Here is a 21,022-nt window from a genome sequence, read left to right as displayed (position 1 = left end):
GGACCGGCGCACACCGGGAGCCCAGGGCCCTGGGTCAGCCCAGTTGCTGCACCGTAGCGCACGCCTGGCGCTTGGGTGACCGTTTTGCCCTTCGTGAAAGCTGAGCTTTGGCGCGTGTGCTCCACTCCGGGGAAGGTGACCTCGTCCAGGCAGTCCGGACAACCCGTGCCACCGTGGGACAGCACAGCCACCGCCCCTCCTCGGACCCAGCGCGCCATGGTGGCCCCGCCGCGCGTGCCTGCCCGAACGCGGACACCTGTGCATCTGTGTGAGCTCTTGCGCTCCAACTTCCCCAAACTTCTGGCGGCTCCTAGTTCTGAGCGCCCATTGGGCGGCTCATTTCCCTTGAGTGGCAACTGCCTGGATTCATGGCTACGGAAGGGGGTGGGGGTGTCCAAGAGAGCCGCATATGGCAAGGCGGTCTCAGGGTTTGGGGCAATGATCGCACAGTCTTGCTCATTTTTGGCCACAGTTTGCCCTTTCCGTTCTCTAACCCCAACCAAGGCAAACTGGGCTTGTGCACACGAAGTTCGTTTTAAAGTAAGTATCCAAAAGGGAGTCCTGGGGAGGAACCGTATTTCAAACCCTAGTTTATGGGAAACACTGTGAGTTGATTTAAACTCCAACCAAAGGTCCGAGTTGGAACTCTCTCCCGGGAACTCTGACTGAGCACAGCTGGGTCGGAGCTGCTAGCCCGCTACCAGGAGGATTCCCTGGCTCGGGCAACGGGCAGGCCGACGTGGCTCGCCCAGCAGCGCACAGCTGGAGCAGCTGCAGGATTCAGGATTTAGAATCCAAAACACCGGACCCAGATGTGACAAAGCAGGGCAGACACGCAGCGGTTGCTCTGTCCGCCCGCCCCGGCCCCGGGTGCAGGCGACGCGCAGCGGATCACTCGGGTGCGGGAGCCTGGCGCAGGGGCCGAGTCCCACGGGGCGCGCTACGTGGGCGCGGAAGGCGGCGGCGGCGGCGTGGGGAGCGCCTGCTCCGCCAGTGGGCGTCTTCTGCCGCCGCCACCACCACCGCCTCCACGGGCATCGGCACTGCGGCGCTTTTCTCCGCTGCTTTCGAGCAGCCGCCGAGACTCAGCCGCCGGAGCGCGCACACACCACGCCACGCCTGCAGGGAGGGTCTCCGCCGTCCCTCGCCCCGGCCCGGGAGGACGCCGATTGTGCGCGCCTGAGGGTAGCCTGGCGCCGTCGCCGGGGCCTGGCCCCCAGCCCCGGGTCCTCCTGCAGCCCAAGCCGAGCACAATGTGAAGACTAGACTGGGAGGGAAACCGAAGACCGGAGAGGAGGACCAGGCAGCGGTTTGGGCGGCCGGCAGGGGTGGGCAGGTCCTACGGGGGCGGAGCCCACCGAGCGCCGGCCCGCCGCGCCCCTCCCGCCCGCGGCCTGCCCCCTCCGCGGCCCGGGGAGGAACCATGGCCAGCCCCGAAGAGCCTCTTGCTCCCCGCCCCCAGGGTCCCCTGCCAGCGGCCGGGGACGAGCCGGGCTGCGGCCCCGGCAAACTCCGCCCGGAACCCCGGAGCAGTGCGGCCGGCGGGGGGAGTGCGGCGGGCCCGGGCCCGGCCCCCGAGTGGCCTGGCCGTGGCCGGGCGGAGCGCGCCGCGCCCCCGCGCCCGCCCCCCTCCTCCGCAGGCCGCCCCAGCCCCGCTGGGGGCCCCGGCGCCCTCTCTGCGCGCGGCGGCGGCTGCGGCTGGGTCGCGGCCCGCGCTCCCTTGGCGCTCGCCTTCTCCTCCCGGGTCCCCTCCTCCTCTCCATCTTCCTTTTACTTCTGGCCGCCGCCCCCTCCCTCTTTTCTCCCCTCCTCATCTGCCTTTCACCTCCCCGTGCGTCTCCCAGGAAGGGAGGGCGCAGCGGCGGCGGCGGCGGGAGGAGGCGGCGATGCTGGCGGAGGAGGAGGAGGAGGACAAGAGGCAGCTCCCTTGAGCGTCCCCACCAGCAGTAGTCACCGCGGCGGCGGTGGCAGCGGCGGCGGGCGGCGGCGGCTCTTCCTCTCGCCTGCGCTCCAGGGCTTGCTGCTCCCAGCCCGTGCCGGTCCCCGGCCGCCGCCGCCGCCGCCCCGGCTCCCCCTTGGCCAGGCCGCCCGCCGCGCGGGCTCCCCCGGCTTCCCCGGCGCCGGCCCAGGCGGCGGCGGCCAAACTCCGCGGCGTCCCCAGGGCGCCAGCTTCGCCCTAGCCGCCGCGGCCGCGCTGCTCTTCGGCTCCGACATGGAAGATGGACCTTCTAATAATGCGAGCTGCTTCCGAAGGCTGACCGAGTGCTTCCTGAGCCCCAGTAAGTGGCCTGCTCCCCGTTCCCCGGAGGTGGGGCGGCTCCTCATCCCCTGGGGGCAGGTGGGGGGCTTAGACTGCTGGGTGGGAAGCGGGTGTCGAGCGAGGTGCCCGTGCCGGGGCGTGGAGCGCCCGGGGGGCTTCTCTGGAGGGGCAGGAGCCGGCGCCCCTGGCGGAGCGCGGGAGCGTTCGGCCGCGCAGGGACGCCGGGGTTTCCCAGGCTCCGCGTGCGCTCGGGGGAAGGGCGGCTCGGGAGGGCGGCGGGAGCTGGGACGTTGCGAGCGGGACCTGCCGCCTGCTTCTCCGCCCCTCGTGCCCTTTCTGGACACACTCATCCGGCGCGTATTTATACTCAACTTTGTGACCACTTAGGTTCCTCCCTCTTGAGCCTGTGGCCACTTGGCTGGAGCAGACGCGCTTCCTTCCACTTGGGGGTCCAGCCCACCGGGTCCCTGTAGCCGGGGTGAGGGAGGCCAGGGCCTCGGAACCCCGCGCTTCCAACTGTGAAGGCACCGCCGTTCTCCAGGACTCGGAGTGGGCGCCCGGCCTCCCACCCCGCGCAGTCACCGGCATCCAGAGCATGGACTGGCAGGGTGGAAACGGTTGCATCTCCACCCAGGGGACGCACCCCCACCCCGGGCCGCGTCCTGTTGGTCCCGGGCTTCTCTGGGGGTCCGGGCTGGTAGAGAAAAGGGAAGGACAATAGGTCGCTAGGGTGGAAGAGAAAGGCGCCGCCGCCTCCGACTCGCAGGATGCGCCCGCGGGCCCACTGTGGCGTGGCCACTCCTCCTCGCCACCCGCGGGCGCGGGGCTGAGAGCGCGCTGGGGCAGAGGAGCCAGAAAGGCATGTCACGGGGGTGGGGGACAAGATTGAGCAGAAAAGTCAAGGCAGGGGTTCGCTAGAAGGAACCTGGCAGGCGGGAGACAGTGAGGAAAGAGGAGGCGCCCGGTGCGCAGAGGAGGGGGGCGTCGCGGTCGCGTATGGAGGGGGAGCAGGGTGAGGACGGGAAGACTGCGGCGGGGCCGGGTAGGAGCACCTCCTGGTCCGGGAGGTCGCGCCCATGGGCCCCCGGCCGACTCTGGCGCCAGTCGGGGCGGGTGCGGCTTCCCGCGGCCCAGAGCGCGGCTCCGGAGCCACCGTCCACCGCGTGCGCACCCGAGCCTTTGTCTGCGCCTCGCTCAGGAGCCGCGTTTCCGCGGCGCCTTCTCCGGGGCCGACGCTCTTCCAGGATTGGTGTTTCGATTTCCCGCTCCCAACTGCGGCTCACTCCCAGGCTTTGGCCGACCCGGGTCTCCAGGGCACCCGAGGTCGAGCCCCTCCCTGCGGCCAAAGCTGGTCCTGGCTCACCGCCCGCTCAGGCACCTTTGGGTTGCAGCTCCCGGGCTGGCGAGCATATTCGCGCCGGGATCGGCCTCTCCTTGCAACCCCGCTGCCCGGGCACGGGCAAGTCCACGGTGGCCGCGTGGTCAGAGGCCTCTGGTACACCCGTGCGGGCTCCGGCTAGCGAGTCGTTGTTCGCACTTTATTGGCTGGCGGGGCGCGGGCCCAATGCTCCCGAAGTCCTCTGACCCCTAAGTCCTCCCCCAGGTGTCTGCCTCCCACTCCCGCTGCAGTCTAGGTGGGGAAGGGGTGTGGAGATGGGTGTGCATGGACAGAGCATGTGGCCTTCTCTGTTGGCCAGAGATGTGGTCAGTAAAAGCACTTTTCCTTTCTGAAGTGCCCCTTGGCCATGCATTGAAGGTGGTAGAGGATGGGGCCCCACCAGCTCTCCCGGGGTGTTGGCATCGGCCTATAGGCCTGGTCTAGGACCGGGGTTCCTCCTGGTCCCCTAACTGGTGGGCTTGTGAATTGTTTCTTAAAAAAAATAAACATCTACTTTTCTCAGTTGACCTTTGATTTGGGGTGGGGGGTTGAAGAACGCTCTATCTTGCAGTGACAAACTGCTCTGGGGGAAAGGTGGTACTACTGAGGCACGGGATTGTAGGCTTCTGGAAAAAGCCCACGGTCCTGAAATGATGGGGCTTCTGTTGGTGCTGCTGAAACTGCTGTTGGCTCGTGTGTTCAGGGCCCTGCTGGATGTTGTGGAGGGGAAGAAAGATTCGCAGCTCTGGATAGAGGGTGGAGTCCTCTGGGTATTCCTAGCAGGCTTTCCCTTTAGGAAGACAATACTTGGAGAGGAGAAGGGTCTACTCTGCAGAAAGCCCAGCTAGGAGAAGCTGGTGCATCAGAGAAACCAGACTCATCAGGGAACACTCAAGAACGGCCCCCTCGCCCCACACCCTGCCCTGAGCAGTAGCTTTGGGCTTGAACAGGAGCAAAAGGTTAGGACAGTCTTATCTGGGACATGACTGAGGTAGTAAACAAGAAGATACTTTTAAACAAAATTATCAGACCCACTTCACTCAAGCTTGGGAAGGGGATAGATTGATTATTAAAAGACAGTAGCCAATTTCTGCTCTGACACTCTTATCTCTACTTTTTGGGTCTTTGTCTGTTCCTGCATGACAAGCCACTGGTCTGAATTGCTAAAGTACCGAAGTTTGACAGTTTTTTCTGATATGTATCGTTTAGAAAACCGGTCTTTTGAAAAAGAATTTCTAGATTCTGTAAAAATTTAAAAATGCCCTAATGCATACAAATGTGTCTAATTGTTGAGTGTCATTACTTTTTTTTCTTTCAGTTTGATCTCCTATTGGTCTGATACGCAAGTTGTCGTGTAAAGGCTGTTTTGTCGAGTTGCTGTTTGTATGAATGCTGGTTTTATTTTTATTACCATCAAAAGCAAATCATGTGTAGAGGGTATGATACACCAGCTCCACTTCTGTCCATTTTAGCTCTGCGTTTTGGCTCTTCACACTGACCGGCTGGTCTGGTTCACTCACTCATGCACCAAACAACACTTAGTAAGAGCTACTGCCAGGACCCAGGCCCCAGAGACAGAAAGAAAGAAAGAAGCCTAGTAGAAGCCATGAAGCTGCTGTGGGAGCTTCCCACTCTGCCATCCAGTAATAGAGACAGAGTCCCCTAGAAGCAGGTTTGATGTTAATGCCCAGGGGTCAGTGGCCACCATGCCCAGTGCCCTTACTTGCCCTTATCAGTCCATTCCTGACTTCACCTCATCTCCTGCCATCTGCCTCTAGTTGCTGATCTCTGGGCTCTTCCTCAGGCACCCGGCTTCATACTTCATTGTGAGCAAAGTTGCCATTGGAGTAGGAAAAACTCTTGTGCAATGGAGAGTGGAGGAGTCACGTGGGACAGACCAGTGTGAGTGGCATTTGGTCTTCTAGAAAAGATAACATAGGTTGTCTGCGCTGGTGATCAGTGTGGCTGCCCTGATGCAACACGGCTGCAGGGCGTGCAGAGGTCAGGAACTCTGAGGCACGCCTGTGGATAAGAACAGTCAGAAGCCACCAATGCGCCCGCACCTCTCTGTGTTTCCCTGGTTAGCTACTCTGATGACATAAAGAGATACAGACAAAGGAAACCCCGGCTGGTCAAGGAGGATACCGAGAAGGTTAGGAAAATAAGATGGGAAAAAAATGGTGAATGCAGACTGCAGATAGCTTCAGACTACAGTTGATTGCCAAATATTCAAAACAGGAGACGTGTATGCTCCCAGGAATTGTGGAGTTTAAATGTGCTCAACACTCATCAGTAACCACTCTTACTGTTTCTTGAGACATAAGATACTGTGTGACCAACACTTGAACAAACTGAGATAAATATGATCTCTTTTAAGAGCAAATGTGTTTAACACGTACAAACTACACTAGACTTCGCTGTTAACTTCTGTTTGTGGGCTCAGGGAGACTGAGGTTGCAGAAGAATGCGAGAACAACACTCAGCAGTGGAAATGGGTCTAAATCAGCCAACAGCCAACTCACAGATACTTGTTGAGTACCTACTGAGTGTAAATTGTTTGAGGGAGATTAAAATAATGATAACAGGTCCCCCAAGGGACTTGAAATACAGCTATGGACACCTACAAAAATGACCAGCAAAGCAAGGCTTGACTTCTTCCTGCAAAGCCAGGGTGTGGACGTGAGTGTCACAGTCCTCCGTGGAAGGGTGACCTATTTTTTGGTAGGGAAATCAGAAAGGAATTAAGGCCAAAGGGCAGAGCTGTTTAGACTGGTAGGATTCTTTAGGTTATTAATGCTTACTTTCAAGAAATTGCACTTTTAATTTTGAGAAACCTGCATGAGAAAATTCAAATGAGAAGCAGTAGAAACATTAGAAGATGGTGTCATCTGCTATCCCAGTCAGTATATTAGTTTTAGATCATTTCTGCACGTAAAACTTTTTCCACTCCAATAGGGAAAAAACTCAGTGCAATCAATAGTCAAGCAAATATTACGATTTTGTTTACTATAAAGCAGGTTAAACATAGTGTGGTGCACATTTCACCAACGAATACATTGTTAATTTTTGTTTGTTTCGAAACAGCTGATGCAGTCTGAGAGAAAAAATAATTTTCATGTAAAACGAATATTTTCCCTTAAAAGGAAAACTCTTAGTTGTAATTCAAAACATTTTAATTTCCTTTTAAAATGTAAATTAGGCTCCTCCAGCTGATCATTTCTCTAAGTCTGTCTAAAGGAAAACTCCACAGTGACAGAGGAACTCCTAATCTTGCAATGAAAGCAGAAGGTATCCAGTACTCCCGTGTTCTTAGTGGCACTCACCACTTGCTGAAATTATCTTGCTCACTTACTGGCTTATCTGCTTATTGTCTGCCTTCCCTCTCTGGAAAGGAAGCTCTGTGAGAGCCTGAGGGCAGTGTCTTTTTTGGTTGTTTCCCTGAGACTGTTAACAGTGGCTGACACACATAGAGAAGGTACTCAAATACTTGTGTTGGAAATTCAAAGATGAAAGCCAAAATAAATCTAAACAGAACAAAACCTGGTGCCTGTCTTCAAGAAACCTATAAATCGATGAGCACTCTTTGAAGGCTTCCTTTGTATGAGCCTCTGTTCTACGGACTTAAGATTCCGAGGTGCATGAGACAAAATCAGTTATTTCGAGGAGCACACAGCTCACAGAAGAGATGGATGAGAGTTCACAGACACGCTCACCCACAGACACGCTCTGCAGACGGTGAGAACCAGACGGCCTCTGACTGGGAGGTCCTGGAAAGGTTTCACAGGATGGGAAGAGGCAGTACCTTAGCTTTGAGAGAAGCCTGGGAAGGACCTTCTGAGGCCAAAGGAAAGGGATCTTCTGAGGTTGCAGGGTGGAAAACAGCCTGGACAGGTGGTAGGTTGAGGACCCGGGTGATGACAGGAGAGAGGATTATTTAGGCTAAGCTAAGGATACTTTACAATGACCCCTCAGACGACTGTATAGAAACAGCTGTGGAAGACGGGTAGAAAGGATCCCCTCTGTGCTGGAGCTGAGATTCTGTGTGACTGGAGGGAGAGGGCTGATCTTGGTGGCAGAGTCCTCGGCACATGAGAAGAGGTAGGAGCTGGACCAGAGATGGGGCCATGCACGGGAATGGTCGGGAGAGATACAAGCAGGAGGTAGCAGTTAATAGTTACACATCTGGGTGGCTGGTTGGATAAGGCAGGAGAAATCTGACTCCTTAGTTTCTGCATTGGAAAGTTGTGTGTGTGTGTGTGTGTGTATGTGTGTGTGTGTGTATGTGTGTGTGTGTGAAAGAGTTGGGGTTGGAATGGGAGTAGTTCCATGCCCAGAGCAAAGAGATACCCGAATGGGAAGTATGAGAATTGAGCACCTACTATGTGTTAAGCAGCCTCTTTGGTGGTAGGGATCATCTCTGCTTGTATGGTGCCCGCACTCTGGTGGTGCAGACAAGAACCAGCCAGGGAAACAAAAAATACCGAGAGAGCTGCACAGCGAATGCACACTGAGAGTGGCCCGTGCAGCTGTGTGGCTCCTTGTCTTGCTCTGTGCAGGTCTCGCTTCACGGGGGCAGTAGAAATGGCCTCTGAATGACAAGCTGTCGTTGGCCTTGCAGTTGTCAGGGGAAAAGCACCCTAGGCAGAGGGGACTCACAAGGCAGAGGAGCGGGGTGACGGCCGTGCTGCTGGAGCTGAGCCCGCCAGGCAGTGGCACGTGAGGTGACAAATGGGCCGGATGAAGGCTTTGTCAGTCAGAGGAAAAAACTGCAGTTTACTCCACATGAAAGCAGAGGCTTTGGGGAGGTTTTGAGCAGGTGGGTGATCCATGGTTTATGATCTCAGAAGCTCATTCTGGCTGCAGTTTGGTGAATGAATCAAGAGAGCTGTCGTGGATACAGGGAGTCCGTGGAGGCTACTGTCATAGTGAAGACAAGAGCAATGATAACTTGGATCACGGCGATGATAGTAGAAGCAAAATGCCGCGGTGGTTCAGGAGGTGTTTGGAGGCGGCGTGTGTTAAGACCTGCAGGTGGGCTGGATATGGGGAGTCAAGGGAGAGAGAGGAATCAAGAATCTATGCCTGGGTTTTTGCCTGGAAAGATTGGCTAAATGGTGGGGCTGTTCACTGGGATTGGGATGGGAAGCCTGGAGGAGGAGCACGTGGGGTACGCAAGGAATCAGGCGTGGCGTTTGGTGGTGTTCAGTCTGAGATGCATATGCTAGGAAGGCAGTTGGATAAACAAACCTGGGAGGATTTGATCCAAAGGATCGTTCAAGACTGCAGCATAGAAACTGCAGTCACAGCACCTAAAATCATGCGATTGGATGCCCCCAATGACGGTATATAGATGCCTCAGTGACACTTTGGCTCTGAGGGAAATACAGACGGAGTTGGTTAATCAACCATAGCTGGGTGCAATGTAAGTGCCTGGCTGAAGTTTGACACGCGAACGGACGGCCCTCTGGAATTCTGTGCTATGAGCCGGATTAGAAAGAGAGATTTGGACTCTGCAACACCAAGGTAGTCGTTGAAGCCACAGTCGTGAATGGAGACCAGGAGTGAATAGTGGGAGCGAGCAGAAGTCAGAGGATAGGACAGAAGAAGGCAGAGCCATGGAGCACCCTGGAGAGGAGTGACCCGGCGAGTTCCTGAGATGGAAGGTAGCACGCCCTGGAGTTCAGAAGCGGAGCCTCGAGAGGGAAGAGGCCAGATGCTCCAGAGAGCAGGTGAGTTCCAGCAGCCAGGAGGTCGTCCTTGGCCTCGGTCGGGAGATTGCAGTGGAGTGGCATGGATAATATCTGATGCCAGTGGTGAGGATGGCAGACGGGGCCGTTTGAATCTCAGCTGTGGGCAGGTAGATGCCGCCTTTTTCTGCATGGAGAATTGACTTGGGAATGTTGATTTGCTGAAGAAAAGGAGCTTGAAGAAATAGGAAGACGGGTGGAAACAAACCTTAAAGAGGACAGGACGAGTAGAATGTGGGGGACGTGAGATGGCTTTGGACACTAGAAGGAAACCTCTTCCCCAGAGAGGGAACCTTGGAAGGAACCAGTATGGGGGCTGCTGTGGAGGTGGAATTCACAGTGCTCTCCCCAGCTTCTGACCCCCATTTCTCTCAACTGGACAGCACTGTGGCCACTGGAGAGTGAGCCAAGGAGGAGAGCGGGGCCTGGGGAGGCAGGGGTGGGGCTGGGGAGAGCGGGAGGCCAGCTGCCGGGGGATGGCCCAGCCTTGCTGACACTGGAACTGGGAGGCTAGGAACAGGACAATGAGGAGGATGACGGGAGTGACTGGGAACGTTTTAGAAGGAAAGTGATGCCATTAAATTAATAGTTTAGGAAGACATGCAGTACCGGTGTGCAGGGGGGATCGGAGTAAGGGCTGGCAGAGTAAATGTTCATACACTCTGCATTTAAAAAATACACTAAACACAAAGGTATGCACAATTCAGATACTCATCTTGATGCAAGTTGACCCGTAGAGTCCAATTGGGGTGGTATCTTGAGGGCGGAAGAGTATTTGATATGTGGAGCTGAGTGAGGGCAAGGTTCCAGAGAGGGGTGGGAGCCTAGACAGAGGCGCCAGGCTCAAGATGTGCAGCCAGAAGTCAGGGCTCGTGGAGTAGGATGATCTCATGGCTGGGGGCCTTTGTGCAGAGGAGAAGGGATGGAGAAAGCTGGCACAGTGGATCAGGTCTTCCTTGCGCACCGAGTCCAGCTTTGTGTTGGGGGAAGGAGTGGGGAGGTGCCAGAGGGCACGGTGTGGGGAGATACCATGACATGCAGGTATTTAGCGCATGTTTCCTGCTCGTTGGTTTCTATCTGCATCAGAGCTGTGCCTTGCTTTCCTGGAGTTGCTGGCTCATGAAGGATCCAGACCTGATGAGGGGCGTTCTGGAGAGCCGCTGGTAGAGGCACGCGTGGTGGGGAAAGCTGTGCCCCGGGATGGAGACGGAGGTCCCTCTGCGCTCCTGTGGAGCTCTCAGGCCCTGCAGCTCTCTGGCCTTTCCACTGTGTCTCTCTCCACTTCCTGCAGTGTGATTCAGCACATGGCAGGTGCTTCTGCCGTGTGTCATGGTATCCTCCTGACTGGGAGTCTTTCCTCTCGGTTGCCACCGGTGCCCTGGAACCCCTTTTCCCTGCATCTTCCTAGGCTTCGTCATGGTCCGCTCATCCGTGCTTCCGTCACTGCTGGTGCTTACAATTGTCTGCTTTCGTGTTTGTCTCCCATTAGCCAAAGTGTTCCTTGCGGGTGGGAAGCGTGTTTTATTCATTTTCCTGACCTCAGTGCCTAGCACGTTGCCAAGCAAAACAAGTTGAATGAATGAATAAATAGTGAAGGTGCTTAAGTGAGGGAATATGATTGAAATCGTCCTTTAAAATATTAATTTTCCTAAAGGGAAAGAAATAATGAAATAAATAATGTGATTGTAAAATTTTGCTGGCATGACTTGAAACTTCATTTTTGCTTCATTTATAATATTTTCATGTAATCCAAATACACTAGTTGGCACCAGTGACCCAGGGCTTCTGAGCTACTGTGAACACAGCGTGTTCATATGCCCGAGCTGCTGGGGCATGGCTTGGCGTGGAGCAGCCACCTCGAGTTGATGGGAAGGAGGGAGATAAGCGTTTAGAGCGTTCTGGATGCCTTAGCTTCATTTCCTGGGGCAGCGATAAAAAGCTTTTTACTTTGATTAAAACATTTCTACATAGCAAAGTGAAAGTGTTGCTTATGAAGGGCTGACGTGTTTGAATATGATGAATTATTTATAAAAATACAAGCGTATTTGGCCTTTTAAAAGTTGGTAAGTACCGTGTAAGAAGCAGTTTTGCATAAAGAGCAGTTTACTCTGTTGGAAAAAAAGAGACTAACAGGTAACTGCAGAGTTGCAGTCCAGGGACGGGTGGAGGCTGGTGCAGAATGGGAAAAACGGCATGGTAATATAGAATTCAAGTTGTAGTTATTGTATAGGATGTAATTTGTGTTTCTGTATTATAGTTTTAGTAGCTTCTGGAATAAACATCTAAAGTGATATTCAAAAGGGCTTGAAGGCTGGGCGAGGCGGCTCTTGCTGGTAATCCTAGCAATTTGGGAGGCTGAGGTGGGAGCATTGCTTGAGCCCAGGAGTTCTAGATCAGCCTGGGCAACTTAGTGAGACCTTGTTTCTAAAAAAAAAAAAAAAAAAAAAAGCCCGGGAGGTTGAGGCTGCACTGAGCCATGATCACACCATTGCACTCTAGCCTGGGCAACAGAGGGAGACCCTGCCTCAAAGGACAAAATGAACAACAACAAAAAAGAGCTTAGTTACTACGGCTTCCTGGATGTGCTAATTACATATTGTATTGGTGTCTCAAGGTTATATACATTTCAAATTTTCTTGGTGTCCCAGGACCAGAAGTTGTCTAATCAGTCATCATGTCTTTTAGGACTATACTCTGCTTCTCAGGGTTAAATATATCTAATTTTTAAAGGCAGATTAGAGATCTACTTATAAAACCTCAGTAATGAAGACCAGTGGTACTGGCATGTGGATAGGTAGGCAAATGAATGCAACAGAACAGAAAAGTGTTAACAAACTCAGACACATGGCGGAATCTAAAGGATGGTAAAAGTGTCATTTCATATAGGAGAAGCAAAGATAGACTACTGAGTACATGATTTGAGGACACTAGGTAGTCATCTAGAAAAAAATAAAAATAGATTATTCCATGTACAGCACCTCCAGGATAAATTCCAAATGGATTACATATGTACATATATATGTATGTTTATGTGTCTATGTAAATGTAAAATATATCTATATATCTAAATGTAAAAAAGGAAATCATAAAAAGAAAAAAAATGAGGAAATTCCTTTCTAGCCTTGGAGTGGGGAGACCCTTTAAATGGGACTCAAAACCCAGAAGTAAAGAAAAGATTGATAAGTTAATCCACATTCAAAAAACAAAACGAAACACCTCGGTATTGCCCCAAATCCTGTAAGCCAGGTCTTAGCATGTTCCTGTCGAGGCCCTGGTGCCTCTCCTGCCTCTCCACCTATCTTTCTCCATGTCCCATAGCATGCCAGAAGCTCCAACACCATGCTAACAACTCCCTGTAGTTCTTGAATTGTGGCCCTAGAGAAAACACTTAAAGCTCCTATCACAGCGTAGTGCTAACCTTCTTAATATATATATAAAGAGTTCCTAGAAATGATTAAGGAAGGAGCTCTTAGACGTGACTAAAAAAAAGAACAGCCTGATAAAAAATAGTCAAAGCATATGAACAAGACAAATCACAGCGAAAGGGAAGTAAATGGCTCTTTAAAAACATTAAAAGATGCTCAGCCTTATTCACGGTAAGAGCAGTGCAGTTGAAAATAACACCTGTGAAAATGGCACCTGTGACATTTGCAGATATTCATAAACTTCATAACACACTGTTGGAAAGTCCACAAGGAGGCAGGTGCTTCTGTACTTTCCTGGTGGTAGTATCAAGTGGTGTAGCTACCGAGGAAGGCAATTTGGCAGTATCCATCAATATTAAAAATGTATGTTGGCCGGGCGCGGTGGCTCACACCTATAATCCCAGCACTTTGGGAGGCCGAGGTGGGTGGATCACGAGGTCAAGAGATCGAGACCATCCTGGCCAACATGGTGAAAACTCATTTCTACTAAAAATACAAAAATTAGCTGGACGCGGTGGCACGCACCTGTAGTCCCAGCTACTCAGGAGGTTGAGGCAGGAGAATCGCTTGAACCCAGGAGGCGGAGGTTGCAGTGAGCTGAGATCACACCACTGCACACGCCACTGCACTCCAACCTGGCGACAGAGAGAGACTCTGTCTCAAAAAAAAAAAAAATGCACGTAACCATTGAGTCAATAATTCTGCTTCTAGATATTTATCACTCAGATATACTCACACATAGGCAAAGTGACTTAACAAGATACGAATATGGTGTAGTACTGTTTGAAATAGGACATTGGAAACCATCTAATGGCCTATCTACGAGTGGGGGCCTGGTTAAATAACATTTCCAGCAGTGAAAACGAATGTCCAGATCTTCAAGATACACTGTTATGTGAAAAAAGCAAGGTGTGAAAAACATACACACACACACACACACACTCAGATACACACATTTTTGTCTTAGAAAGGACGATAAAAGCGTGTACTTGTATTTGTGATTGCATAAACAATCTGGGAAGAAACACAAGAAACTGTTCATGTAACACTTGCTGGGGAGTGAAGGGAGGCGGAGGGGAGAAGGGGTCCTGGGGGATGGAGAACCAGAGTTGTGGGGAGACTTTTCAGTGTTACCCCGTTTTATACATTTTGATTTTTGAATAATATTTTCCATTCAAAAATTAAATTTCAGAATTAGCAAGAAGGTACTGAAGTGGCATCGAATTCATGGTGAATTGTCTTTGTTGTTCCCGTGTTCATTAGGGGGTCATGTTTTTATGGTCTTCCTCCTGGGATCGTGGTTTCATTTGTCAGCCCCTAAAATCTGATTGATTTCTGTCTTCCTCTGGCCTCCCACTTACTTCTCCTACACAAGATCCCAAAATGTCAAACGATGAATATTAAAAAAATTGCACGCATCACTACCCCTCGTGGTTATCTTACCAGCTCTTTTCTGACGTCATGCACAGATTTGAACGTGGAAAACAACACTTCTATTTTAATATAGTTTTCAACTGATGCAATTGATGGTTTCATACTTAACATGTGAACTATTGTTTAAACCATTGGAGAGCCGCCCAGCCAGTTTCATCTGGTAGAAATCACTACTTTTTCGCAAGAAACCAGATGCCTTGTTGTAGAAACATGAGCTTTAGATACTAGCGCTTCTCCAGTGAGTGCAAATGTATCCTCAAGTGACATTGCCATTTAATGACACCGCTAAAGGGGGGCCTAGCAGTTTATTACAGGTTATTCTGTTGTGACAGGGATTTGATTACTTGACTGGACAGCAGGGGCAGTGGGCACTCCTGCACCTGTTCCTCAGCAGCTTTGCAGGGCAGAGTGGGAGCTGCTCTATACCGGGGCTTGGGGTGTAGGCTGACCAGAACTCTGCCCTGGGGAAAGCTTTCTGCCCAGGGCAAGAGAGACAAAGCCTTCCCTCTGGCTGGGCCTTCATGGGGACACGTGAATTGTTTAGATGGCCGTGTTTGCCCTCCTGCCTGGTTTTCCTTGGGGTTTAGGGCGCATGCTGTCTCCGTGAGTGTCTCAGCGGGCCTCTTTGCTGTCCCCTCACTGACTCTTCCCCCTTGGTTTGGATATCATCCTGCTTATTTTCCTGTGTTCTGCTTCTAATGGTGACAGCTTTCTTTGTCTTATCACTTAATATTATTTCCTTTTAGTCCACTCCTTGGTTTTATTTTAGCTGCTACTTCCTTCCAAGTTACTGGATTTTATGAGAACCCTTTCCTGACCTCTAAACCTCCATCTTCACTCCCCTTGCAAGCTTCTCCTTGGAGCTGCAAGCTCCTTGTGAGGTCTCTCCAGGTAACCCCTGGGGCACACCCAAGTCTCTGAAAGGCACAGGCCTGTCAGTGTGCTCTCATCTAGTTCTCTTTCTGCAAGGCACCCCTTTCTCACAGGGGACTGTTCTGGGGAAAACCCTGGTGGCGATTGCTCTCTTTTTCTTGGAGTGGCTCCTGGGGTGGGGACAAGGATGGGGATGGGTGGGGAGAAAGTGGCTGCACGGTCCTTTCACTCTGTGGAGCACTTAAATCCTTCAGGGGCTTTGCAAGCCACCCGGAATGCCTTTATGTGAAAGGTTATTTCTTGTGAATAATATTACTGCCCTAGTTTAATTTTATTTCTCAGGCGATCTGACTGTGCGTGCAGAGTTTTGGCACTTGCTGTGTTGTGTAACTGTTCTGTTCCTTTTGTGAGGGCCATCATTAGGAAATCTGCCCATTTTTTTCCTGTATGATTTTTGAATTTGTTTTGTGTTGGTCCATTTTTAAATGTATTTCGGCAAAATGTTTGTGATTCAAAATTGTTATGACTTCTTGTATCTGGGTTGCAGTCTGGTGGAAAGTACTACATATGGCTGATAGAATAAGGCATTCAGTACTAGGTTTTGGGGTGACCTAAACGTTTTCTAAATGCCATTATTATTAGGTGGAGATCAGCTTCAGAGAGGGCACCTGTGTAGAAAGAGGTGTAATTCACCATTGCTCTTTTTTTAATCGATATCCTGCTGGCCTGTGTCAGTAGTTTTCTTGTGCTTTGTGACTTCTCAGTAAGAAACAGTGGATGGTCTGATATGTTAAGAAATGCATATGTAAGGCCGGGCGTGGTGGCTCACGCCTGTAATCCCAGCACTTTGGGAGGCCGAGGCGGGTGGATCACGAGGTCAGGAGATCCAGACCATCCTGGCTTACATGGTGAAACTCCGTTTCTACTAAAAATACAAAAAATTAGCCGGGCGAGGTGGCGGGCACCTGTAGTCCCAGCTACTGGGGAGGCTGAGGCAGGAGAATGGCGTGAACCCGGGAGGCGGAGCTTGCAGTGAGCCGAGATTGCGCCACTGCACTCCAGCCTGGGTGAGAGAGTGAAACACCGTCTCAAAAAAAAAAAAAAAAGAAAAAAGAAAAAAAAAAGAAATGTGTGTGTGCCTGTATTTGTTAAACACCAAGGAGGCACTGTAACCGAGTGCTTAATTAGGAGACCCTGTGTTGCAGTTGTTTCTTTTGCTACAGTCGTTAAGATTGTGGTGAAGATTAAATGAGATAATATATAGCAAGTGTTTGCAATAGTGCCTTCAGGAGAGCACGTGCTGAGACACGTAGCCATTGTTTCCTGGGGTTCTGAGACAGTCTTCTCCGAAAAGGCAGCCTCTACAAGTGACGTCCAAGGAGGCTTCAGTTGGGAAAGGGAGAGAAAGGCTGCTGAGAGCATCCATTTGGCTGGGAAAGGTGTTTCTTTGTAGTTGCAGGAAGTCCGGCTTCTGGAAACACTGATATCAGGAAATGGCTGGAGTCCGCAAGCAATTCCACTTTCTTGGCAAGAAATTAAAGGAAAATGTGTTGCAAATAAAAGGGAAGAATTTTTGGAAAAAGAACTAAAAAAAAAAAAGGGATTGTCATTAGAATGCTTCTTCCATTTAGGGGAAGCTATGTTTTGAAAGGCTATTGTAGTCCCATTCCCCATTTATGGGACTTCTGCACCTCCAAAAGAATTCACCTCTGCCCTCTCCTGTCTCTGAGCGTTTCGCCTTCACTCGGTCCTGTGTAAAAGCAGAACGATGCTGTCGGGTCTCCTGCTGCTGGAGGTGAGTGGGAAGGCCCTGCTGCTGGCAGCTCCAGGGGCAGAGTGGCCTTAGGTGAGCCTGCAGCCTGTCCAGGATGCCATCCCTCTCTGCCATGGACACTGTAGCTTGTATTTGCTTTGTATGGTTTCCCTCTGTGACTGGTTATTTGTTTACTCTAGACTTTTGTAGATGGTTGGTCTGTATTCTTAACTCTGTGTGTGGACTTAGTCCTATACATGCATTACAGTTTTCTTTTGTAATTTAATTTACTCTAGCTTGAAGAAAGGTGAGAATGTGCCCATCATGAGCAATGATCTCCTTCTGGGTAAATTTTGAGACTGCTGTGTGTCAAATGCCTTTACACAGCCTCTATGTCTGGTTTGCCTTTATCTGAAACAAAGCTATCAAGACTTTATCTAATTGTAATTAAAAATTCTGCAAGTAATTTGAGGAATTACACTTTTATATGTTACGATATTTCTGGAATTATTTAATACTGTCGGAGGGGCATGTGTACTTCTCAAAAACGGTTGGCTTCTGTCTCTCAGTAGGTAATATTTCATAAACATTCAAAGACATTCCAGGCAGGCGTCCATTGTGCACTGTGGCCAGGTGCTGTGTCTCATCCCAGAACTGTGTTGGGAGCAGCAGGGGAGCAGGTGGGTGGCGATGCTTCCGTTGACTCCTGCTTGCCTGTCTTTCCTCGACATCATAAGCTTGAGGTCTGCTCTCCATCTCAGACAATTAGCAGCGCCCTGCAGGAATCACTGAGCGTGTGCTGAACGAAGGTGTCAGGAGAAGCAGTGTGGGGCGCTTGGAGACGTGTATTTTGGAGCAAGAATTGGTCTCAAATCTCAGCTCTGTGTGATTTCTCAGCACTCTAATTTTCTCATCTGTAAAATGGATGTTCAACAAATGTTAGTTTATTGACTAGTTTATTAAATACTTTTTCCTCCACAGAAGAAATTGCAGACTTGTTTTAGGTCATAATACTTTGGAATTTTCTTGAATTGCCCAACTCGTATATTTATAATCAGTTTTGATTTCAAGTATGATAGGCTTCACGTAGGTTTTCAACATAAAAAGAGATGAGAAAATGGAGAGCCGTTTCCAGAAATCCTTCAAATGTTGCTTTTGATTTTTAAAAGAGGCTGTGACTTCATGACAAGGTCTATAAATGAACGTCCTTGCGCTCCGGGGTGGGGACAGAGCTGCAGTGAGGCCTTTGCCCTCGCGTTCCTGATGCTGCCGTGGAACTGTTCCCTGGTCTGTGCCAGGCTGGCCCATTTCCCTGAGAAGGCGCAAGCGTGCTCCTATTTTAGGATTTGACCTGCTGTTTGTCTTGCTGGGTTATTTTGCCTCCCTTTATACTTGTTTCCTACCTTATATAAGGGCATTGTCCTCAAGTGGAGGAATATGTGAAACTATTTGTAGTCATGTTTAGCAGTTATTTTGGTGGTTATTAGTAATTGGCTAAAGGAAGTAAACTTTTTTTTTTTTTTTTGAGATGGAGTCTCGCTCTGCTGCCCAGGCTGGAGTACAGTGGCATGATCTTAGCTCACTGCAACCTCTGCCTCCCAGGTTCAAGCAATTCTCCTGTCTCAGCCTCCCTAGTAGCTGGGATTACAGATGCACACCACCAAACCCAGCTAATTTTTGTATTTTTAGTAGAGATAGGGTTTCACCATGTTGGTCAGGCTGGTCTCGAACTCCTCACCTCGGGTAATCTGCCCACCTCGGCCTCCCAAAGTGCTGGGATTACAGGCGTGAGACACCACGCCCAGCCAGGAAGTGAACTTTTCAGGAGCTCTCAGTCAATGACTGTGAAGGTTTTGCCAGATTTAATGTGCTTGTGTGTCTGTAAACTCACCCTAAGGACCTACTTCTGATTCCATTGGTTCTCTGAAATACTCAGTTTCCCTTGAAGAAAGATGGCTGTGAACTCCAGTTTGCTATTTGGGTTTCCTTGCCTGCAGAGCCTGAGATAAGGACAGGTGGTTCATTTGAGAGGTGACTGCAGCAGGCAGGAGTAGGGAGTGAAGCAAGGGGTCGGGGCAAGCAGGGAGAGCCAGTAAAAGGCGAGTTACTACTTGGTTCCAGCAGGCCCCCGCTCAGGAGGACAGAAGGCAGCCGCACCCTCGCTGTGCACTCCCAGATGCTTCTTTTGGAAATCGAGTGGGCTCTCCTGGCCCTGGCAGGGGTGCTGGATGAAAGCAGCAAGGCTCAGATGTGCGCCTGAAGTAGGATCCACCACTTCCGGAGAGACTGACCTCACTAGGGACAGGCCACCACTGCTGTGGCAGAAACCAGAAGCAGGCTGAGAGGATGTGGTACCAAGCGCCAGAGGCTTCTGCTGCTAACATGATTAGGGTGACGTTTATGTTCTTTATTCTACTTTCCAAGTCTGAGGTGTATGATTCTTTAAAAAGCGCTCATTAATTTTTAAAGTTCCCAGATTTCCTTGAGATCAACGTAAATCCAGACAATCACACTTGCCCTGGCCTTGCTCATGCCCGTCCATGCTTCTGAGCTGCAGTGGCAGAAGAGAGCAAGTGCCAGGGAGACAGTAGGGCTGACAAAGTCTGAAACACGTGCCGTCTGGCCTTCCACAGGGGAAGGCTACCCCTGTTCTAAGACAGTCATTTCATACAGGGGTTTTCATAGAATACGCTGTTTTTAGGTACCTGTGTGGGTGAATGAAGTACATGCAGTGTGATGTTTCAATATATGTATATGTTGTGAGTGCCAGTTAGAAGATGGGTGATCAAGAATTGGAATTTCAAGAGATCCGCCACATTTGGCATCTCCCTTCACCTTCCCTGGGTGACAGGTACTTCCACAATTCCTGCCTGTTGCCCTTACCTCTGGGCATCGTACATGTGAAGAAAGGTGCTGGTGGTTTCTCCCAGGCTGCTTCCTGTGGGCACACCCACTTCCAAGAGGATGCATGGGCAAAGATCACTTAAAGAAATCTTCACAGAGACTCTTAAAAATGAACTTTTCTGGCCGGGCACGGTGGCTCATGCCTGTAATCCCAGCACTTTGGGAGGCCGAGGCCCGCAGATCACGAGGTCAGGAGGTCGAGACCATCCTGGCTAACACACGGTGAAACCCCGTCTCTACTAAAAATACAAAAAAATTAGCCAGGCATGGTGGTGGGCGCCTGTAGTCCTAGTTACCCAGGAGGCCGAGGCAGGAGAATGGTGTGAACCTGGTAGGCGGAGCTTGCAGTGAGCCAAGATCGCGCCACTGCACTCCAGCCTGGGCAACAGAGCGAGACTCTGTCTCAGAAAAAAAGAAAAAAAATGAATTTTTCTGAGAATGTCTACCTGACAATAGGTCTGCCAGTTGTACTTTTCAGCTTTCCTTTAAAAATATATATTTTAATTGACTAGTAATGGCATACGTTTGTGAAGTATAGTGTGATACTTTGATGTATGCATACATTGTGGAATGATTAAATCAGGTGAATTAACATATCTATCACCTAACCTACTTATCATTGTTTTTTGAACGTGTAAAAATCTATTCTTCTAACAATTTCTAAATGTATAAGATGTCAGTCATTATTAACCATGGTAACCATGCTGTGCAATAGATAGCTAAAGCTTATTCCTCCTCTCTGACGGAAACTTTGTATGCTTTGACCAAGATCTTTCTTTTCCCCATCCCTGCCTGTCCCAGCCTCTAGTGATCACCGTTCTGTTCTCTACTTCAATGAATTCTTTTAAAAGTTCCAAATATAAGCGAGGTCATTCAGTATTTGTCTTTCTGTGCCTGGCTTATTTCACTTGTCTGTTTTCACGACTGACTTTCTCCCATTTGCAAAAGAAGAAAGGGATAGCCCTTCTGAGAAGGCTCTGTTCCTAGGGCAGCGTTCGGGGAGAACAAAGTAAGGAGAGCATCTGTGAATGTGGGAGACTCTTTATTTCACCAAGTCAGTAAACCCATGGCAAGGCTCCATCCACATACTCATCTGTCCATCCATCCAACCAACCATCTATTCATCTGTCTGTCTACTCATCTCTCCATCCATCCATCCATCCATCCATCCATCCATCCATCCATCCACCCACCCACCCATCCACCCACCCACCCACTCACTCACCTATCTATCCATCCACCCACCTA

The 21,022-nt window shown here is 50.7% G+C and overlaps 1 protein-coding gene across 3 annotated transcripts in view; it reads left to right on the top strand.

Moving 5' to 3' along the window:
- PDE10A (phosphodiesterase 10A) overlaps positions 1 to 21,022 on the top strand; it is a 667,471-nt gene that overhangs the window by 329,524 nt on the left and 316,925 nt on the right. Inside the window, exon 1 of one of the 3 annotated variants that reach the window (XM_055269326.2) lies at positions 1,424 to 2,279. The exons of 1 other annotated variant lie outside the window; for it this stretch is intronic. In XM_055269326.2, the coding sequence (XP_055125301.2) occupies positions 1,424 to 2,279 (856 nt within the window). Of the gene's footprint in view, positions 1 to 1,423; positions 2,280 to 2,452; positions 9,368 to 21,022 lie in introns of those variants that run through there. One more of the 3 variants, XM_055269348.2, reaches the window with a different exon arrangement.

The sequence above is a fragment of the Symphalangus syndactylus genome, chromosome 2 (assembly GCF_028878055.3).
Source record: "Symphalangus syndactylus isolate Jambi chromosome 2, NHGRI_mSymSyn1-v2.1_pri, whole genome shotgun sequence".
In the NCBI taxonomy this organism is placed as follows: Eukaryota; Metazoa; Chordata; class Mammalia; order Primates; family Hylobatidae; genus Symphalangus; species Symphalangus syndactylus.
Note: the sequence above shows the minus strand (reverse complement) of the source record. Positions and strands in the feature narration are given on the sequence as shown.